This window comes from Gekko japonicus, unplaced genomic scaffold, assembly GCF_001447785.1.
Source record: "Gekko japonicus isolate JY-2015 unplaced genomic scaffold, Gekko_japonicus_V1.1 scaffold3783, whole genome shotgun sequence".
NCBI lineage: Eukaryota > Metazoa > Chordata > Lepidosauria > Squamata > Gekkonidae > Gekko > Gekko japonicus.
The window spans coordinates 102,775-109,910 of NW_015160947.1; the positions used below are offsets into that span (position 1 = coordinate 102,775).

General features: G+C 44.3%; 1 protein-coding gene across 1 annotated transcript in view; it reads right to left on the bottom strand.

Annotated features, from left to right (window-relative positions):
- Window positions 1-7,136, bottom strand: part of RALGAPB (Ral GTPase activating protein, beta subunit (non-catalytic)) — a gene marked incomplete at its 5' end in the record, with an annotated part of 58,363 nt that overhangs the window by 32,594 nt on the left and 18,633 nt on the right. The window contains 2 exons of the mRNA XM_015425242.1: window positions 3,118-3,265; window positions 4,735-4,849. Of these exons, the coding sequence (XP_015280728.1) occupies window positions 3,118-3,265; window positions 4,735-4,849 (263 nt within the window). The remainder of the gene's footprint in view (window positions 1-3,117; window positions 3,266-4,734; window positions 4,850-7,136) is intronic.

Genomic DNA, 7,136 nt, shown 5'->3' on the forward strand with positions numbered 1-7,136 from the left:
CAGTTTCCGGAAACTAGTACCTCCGAGGTACTAGTTTTTTGCTGCGTGTTTTCGGCGGGAAGCCTCAGTTGAGCCACGGAAGTGCTACGCTTCCCAGATGTGCCAGTGAGATCGCGCCCGGAAACTCCGCCTGTCTTCCGTCGCTCTAGCGTGGCTAATGCTCCGTGTGACCGCAGCCTGTATTTAAGCATTTCATTAATTTCAACTGGCTTTCAACAACATTCCACTAATTTTAACAGAGCATACTTTGCACGCAAGCTTAAGGATCACAGCTTTAAGAGTAGAATTCAGACACAAACGGAAAGCAGAAGAATAAACTGGATGTTCAAATCCATCTCAACTGATAGAAGAGGCACTTTACAGACAGTCAGATTTTGCCTCAATGCTATACTAAAACCCTTGTTCAATTTGCATTATAAATGAAAGCCAGGAAAACACATGCAAAAAGATCATGTGTGCAACATTTACTCTTAAGAAAAAGAAGATTCCTCTGAGATTATACACAAAGTTTTTTACTCTGAAACATCACTATATGCCTCACATTCAATAGTGATATTTACATGAAAAATATTATGGGCAAAACCCTGAAAAAACTTTTTTAATGCCTCAAAAATAACAGAGCGGCAAATAAACTGACATAAAGAATGATCAGGAGACCTAGATTGAGAATAAAGTACAAATCTAAAGTTAAACTACATTAACAAAGCTAAGCAGCAGCCGTGAGCTAAAAGGCAACAGAAAAAAGGAAAACAGGTGGGTTTTGTAGAAAGAATGCTCCACTAGGATTTTATTGTATAGAAATTTTTGCCAGCCATCATTCCAGCCCTCTATTGCAAAACCTAACTTTCATGGAAACCAAATGATTCCCTGGATGCAGAATTTTGGAAAATGCAAAAAACAACACCGCCTGCCTAAACAGCCAAGAAAAACTTTCCAATGTCTCCCACGAGCCTGCTTTTAAGAAAATCTCTGCTCCTTCACACAGCAAAAATGTTTTATCATGCAAAATAATAATAATTGCCACAATGTTTTGCTAAACTGGTCTTGAGAGAACCACGCTGATTAAATAAAGAAGCAAGAAAAAGAATGCCTTAAATGAAGGGAAAAATAAAAAATGAAACAAAGATTGGGATGAACAAGAAAAAGATGGAACATGGTGAGCTGAGAAATCCAGGTGGGCTACTACCGATCAGGACCTCCTCGACAGATTCGAGGTACTGCTGTTATTAGTCCTATTTACTGATTACTGCACAGATCTACAGAAGAAGCATACCTGGGGATACCAGCCTCCAGGGGGGGGCTGGGGATCCCCTGGAATTACACCTCATTTCTAGACTACAGAGATCAGTTTCCTGGGAGAAAATGAATGCCTTGGAGGGTAGACTCTATGGCATTGTACCCTATTGAGACCCCGCCCTCCTCAGGTTCCATCCCCAGATCTCCAGAAGTTCCCCAAGTGGGGTCTGGCCACCCAATGCCCCCCCCCATCCACTGCTGGTAGCCAGGCAACCTGGCAACCCTACCAAGCATGTATGGAGGGAATGCCACGTAGTCAGGAAATATTGGCAACAAATCCATAAAGCAAAGAAGTTCCCATGCTAATACAAATAGATTGCATAGATTAGAGAATTATGGTTGAGTTTGGTTGAAAATGTAAATTGGCAAGGTAAGTTTATTTATGTAGATACGAGTTTTTCATTAAAAAAGAAACATATACCCAGAAGCAAAGTTCCTTTGCGAAAGAGAACACTTTTTTTGAGAACAACAGAAATGTGAACAAGGCGATAATTGGACTGAGCCATGTCTCAAGTCTCCACCTTTTGCTGAAACAGCTACAGTTTTATTGCTTATACAGCTGACAACATAGGAAATAACCAAGTCAGACCATGGGTCTATCAGGGTCAGTATACTCTAACTGGCAGCAGCTTCTCAGGGGCTCGGAACAGGTCTTCCACATTATCTACTACTTTATACTTTTTTAAAAAACTGGAGATACCAGGATCTTCTACTAACAAGTAACAGCCTCACGCCACAGCAGCCCACAGCACTGTGGCTTCTTCCAACATAAATGCAGTGGGTCTCCATGCAATACCTGGAGATTAACTACATAGGTCAGGCATCATATCCCTGCTCCATGAGGGACGCTGGTCAGGAGCTGGACCGCCAATTCAACCTAATATGCAAGCACCATGGAACAATACCCTTCTGATCCTGAAGTCAGTCAGTCCAGGAGAACTAATGCTTTGGCTATGTAGATTTGAGGCTTGTTGAATAGGGATGGGCATAAAACGGCTCACGAGCCAAAATTCTGTACGAACTTGGGCTGCTCCAGAGCCCCCAAACATTTACCGGACTTTTCTGTCATTTGAGCCATTTAAACCTAACAGCTGAGTGGCGCAGGGTTTGTAGCTGACGTGTTAACTTTGCCTCACAGCTGACGGGCACATCCACCCCGCTGTTAGGATGAAATAGCTGCCAGCTATTTAAACATAAAAGCAGGGCAGGTCTGCCCATCAGCTGTTAGGTTTAAATGGCTGCGAGCCATTAAACCTGTCAATTTTGCTTCCCCCCTCATTTCGAAGTGGGGGGAAGTGAAATTGACAGGTTAAATGGCTGGCAGCCATTTAGCCCTTCCCAGATGACCCCCTCCCCCCTTCTCCTGGCTGCAGTGAGAAAGGGGGATCCAAATTTGCATGTTTGGTTCTGGGCCTTTGGGCTCAGTTTGGGGGCTGCTCCGAACCCTGAACCGGATTTTTGGGGTTTGTGCCCACCCCTACTGCTGTGCTCTTAATCTGAGCATCTAAATATTGCAAGAACCCACTGGTCTCACAATCTACTGTTCCCTTGCCTGCTTCCTTGTTGTCTTATGCACACTGTACCTGCTCCAGATTAGCTCCCTGCTATACCCTCCAACCTTAGGAATGCTGGCTTTTTGCTTACAGTATAAACTCTCCAATGAGGGATCTTCCTCGTTTCTGATACTTGCAGTCTTTCCAACATTTGAAACCTTAGTTTGCCACCAGTCAGATACCATTTCCAACAGTGTCCCTGAAGACTACCATGAACTCTGAACTACAAAGCAAAAGCACATTCCATAGAACAAATTTAAAAAGCAACCTAGTATCATCTGTGTGTTATTGGGGTCTGTTTCCGTCTGCAGTGCTCCTATAAGTATATTCACAAGCCTCAGTTTCAAGGATAGGAAGGTTACTGGCTTATCATAGGATGAACTGTCATCATTGCTGAATTTTCCTTCCAGAACAACCTACAAAAATAAATATATGTTATCCTTGGCAAAAGACAGAACAAACAGATAATAGTACGATGTAGTAAAACCTTTCTATACATTTAATATACAGCATACTTTAAGGCCACCTTATTTTTCTTTTTGTGGTATTTGTGTGTGTGTGTGTGTGTATGCGTGTGTGTGTATGCCTGGAAGTCATGGTTGACTTCTGGCAACCCCTAGTGGGGCTTGGACATTTTAGAGAGGTAGCTAACTATTGCCCGCCTCTGCATTCGAGTCATGGTATTCCCTGGAGGTCTCCCTCCCAAGTACTTGCCAGGGTCGAAATGAATAAACTCTATCGATGTCCATACATAAAGATACTTAGGCTATGATAAGCTGACTCTAGAAAGTCAATTCAGACTGCCATTTATGGTGAGGAGCAGGGATAATACTTAGAGCAGGGGTGTCGAACTCATTTGTTATGAGGGCTGGAGCTGACATAAATGAGACCTTGTTGGGCCAGGCCATGTGTGTCATAAAATGTAATGCCAGGTAGTGGAGATATAAACTTTATAAAAGACCAAAACACAAAGGGTTTTTTTTAACTTAAAATAAAAACATGCTTAAAAAGCACTCTTGCAATATTTTGTTTATTTAACAGTGTCTGATAACTGACACCTCTTGCTCTGAATTATTGCATCAAAATGTCTGTGCTGCTGCAATCTTGAGTATGCTGTTCAGGTGTGTATCTGTAAGCTGCAAACCTACAACGATGCAGCAGCAGCAGCAGAACTGGAAGAAGAAGCAGAAGACAGCCAGTTCCACTGTGGGCCTGATAGAAGCCCTCCGGGGGCCTGATCCAGCCACCGGGCCGCATGTTTGGCACCCCTGACTTAGAGCATATATTTTAGTGCTTAAGCATTCCACATGCATTGAACTGGATTCTATGGTTGTTCTCTGGCAGAAAGGCCCTTGAGCCAAAAAGGTAGCAGAGGGGATGGGACACAATTTCTATTGAAACCCCCCTCCAAACTGTAGACCATCCACTGCAATCACTAAGGAGGGGGCATTTTAACTCTACAGACAACATTAGAGAGTAAGCAGTGTTGGCAGAAAAAAATTATTCTGTAAGCAGAGTTCTACTTGCAAATCATTTGACATAACCCATTATCTTAAGCCTAGATAGTGAGTTCAGGGACAGTGGGCAAACTCAAACCATGGAATTCTGGATTTATACTTTAGTTGCTTATCGTCTGAGCTACCTCAGCTCTCTGGCCACTTTCTGCAATTCCACTTCAACTGCAGTTCCACTGGTTCAAGTAGTCTTGTGACAGGTGTTAAGTATTAATTATCCTCAATTTCCATTTCTCCCCCACGCCAGCCTTACACATGAAAAGCACATTTTTTGCAACATTATAACAGAAATGCTGATCTGTAGAGATACTAGACTTTAGGTTTAAACTAAATTTGCATAACACAACACTGAAAATTCTTGGATCAATTACCTCTGATTTTATTGTTCCAAAATGATGAGGAAGAGGCAACAAGGAGTGTAAGATGTTGATAGAGGCTCTTCTTAGCTCTGTGGGATTCACATATGATTTAAACTTGGAAAGTTCCCTAAAAATGGAATCAATTCCGTATCAGTCTGTTTCAAGGCTCAAAATGTCTAAGTGAAATGGGGGGAAGTTGCTGTGAAAATTTTCGCTTTGGTTACAAACAGACAAAGTGTAAATGCTGGGATTCTGTGATGCGCTAACTGGTCTTCAGAAGATAGACCGAGATGGGTAGCCGTGTTAGCCTGTCTGTAGCAGTAGAGAAGAGTCCAGTAGTACCTTAATGACTAACAACATTTGTGGTAGGGTATGAATTTTCGTGAGTCACTGGTCACTTCTTCAGATATCTTCAGGTATCTGAAGAAGTGAGCAGTGACTCACGAAAGCTCATATACTGCCACAAATTTTGTTTTGTTGGTCTTTTCTACTGGCCTTAAGAAATCAGTGCACTCACTGCAGTGCAAGAACACGAGTCATCAGCAATAATTCTGGGATGTATGCCTACAGTTAAAAAAAAACAAAGCCTTCCAACTTTGTATTAATATAAAAACAATTAACATTCCATATTCAGAATCTGGACATTTTTTAAGGTTGCACGCAGTCCTTTGAGCTTGTTTGTGGCATACACCTGATTCCCAAGAGTACCAAGAGTCTTGAAAATATGTTTACAGCATGGCCAGAGTAGCTTGACGGGGTGGGGGGGGAGAAGAGGACTGGAAAACAGGAGGCAAGTAAAAACAAAACCTTGGCCCGGTCACACGGGCAGGAAACTGCGGGGGGGAAGCATGGCAGTTTGCCCCGGGGCAAACTAATGTGCGGTAAAGTGATCAGACCTCCCGTGGAGGTACCGTGGAGGTACCGTGGAGGTTCCATGGGAAGGGAAAGGTGCCGATCGCATGACAATCCCACGCGCAAAAAAGAAGCGCATGGTGCGGCAAACTGGATGCGGTTTTTTTTTCGTGTACACCACGACTGCGCATGCTCCGTTGGGTGCTTGTGCGCATCCACGGAGACTTGGGGGGAAAAAAACCTTTTTTGCAAGGGGACATGGGCGGGCACCGGATGCCTCCGGAAACGCAATCAGATGCCTGCCCTTGCCCCGCAGTTTCCGGAAACTAGTACCTCCGAGGTACTAGTTTATTGCTGCGTGTTTTTGGCGGGAAGCCTCGGTTGATTCACGGAAGTGCTACGCTTCCCAGATGTGCTGGTGAGATCGCGCCCGGAAACTCCGCTTGTCTTCCATCGCTCTAGCGGGCGGGAAGCCTCGGTTGAGTCACGGAAGTGCTACGCTTCCCAGATGTGCTGGTGAGATCGCGCCCGGAAACTCCGCTTGTCTTCCATCGCTCTAGCGTGGCTAATGCTCCGTGTGACCGCAGCCTAAATTAGTTTTTCTACTACTTGTTTCTTCAAGCTACACAATACGGGTATTTGATATGCAAGTGCTACATTTTCTGCAGCAGACCTGTTTCAATTAAATGCAACTGCAAAACAACTGCCAACTGTAATTTGTCATTCACTACCTAAAAGTGACAAGCAAATTACCGTATTTTTCGGACCATAAGACGCACCTGACCATAAGACGCACCTAGTTTTTAGAGGAGGAAAACAGGGGAAAAAATATTCTGACCCCTGGGGCTGTCATTCCAGTTCCTGAACACTCCTGGCCCTGTCATTCCGGTTCCTGAACACTCCTGGCGCTGGACGGGCTCTTTTTCCCCACATTCGCTCTATAAGACGCACACACTTTTCCAGCCACTTTTTTGGGGTGAAAAAGTGAGTCTTATGGTCCAACAAATACGGTATGTTTGTTATGGGTCAACTACAGTGCCTGGGTTGGATCCGAAAAAGTGCAAGCACCAGAAGCAAATCTTTCCTCCCCTTCACTTAGCAGCTTCCTCAGGCTCCCCAAAAGGCCAATGCCAGGGGTGATGGGAGCCCCGTGGATAAAATGCTAGAAGGCGTGGGGAGGGGCTGCAGTGAGAAGGGGAAATTAAACATAGTTATGCCCAGCTCCTACTGCTGATGGAGCAAGTTTTCTGTTGCTACAAGAGGGAGAAGGGGCAACTTAATACCTCTTCTTCACCACAGCCCCCATACTGTATAGCATTTTGTCCACAAGGCTCCCCTAACCCCAGCTTTGGCTTTTCAAAGATCTTAAGGGGCAGCTGGAAAAAGATCTTCAACAACAGCTTTGAGCTTGTAGGATCCAGTGCACTATAAACTATATAGTAAAGGTAAAGGTTTCCCTTGCTGGAAAGCCAGTCGAATCCGACTCTAGGGTTGCAGTACTCATCTCCGTTTCAAAGCCGAAGAGCCAGCAGTGTCCGAAGACATTTCTGTGGTCATGTGGC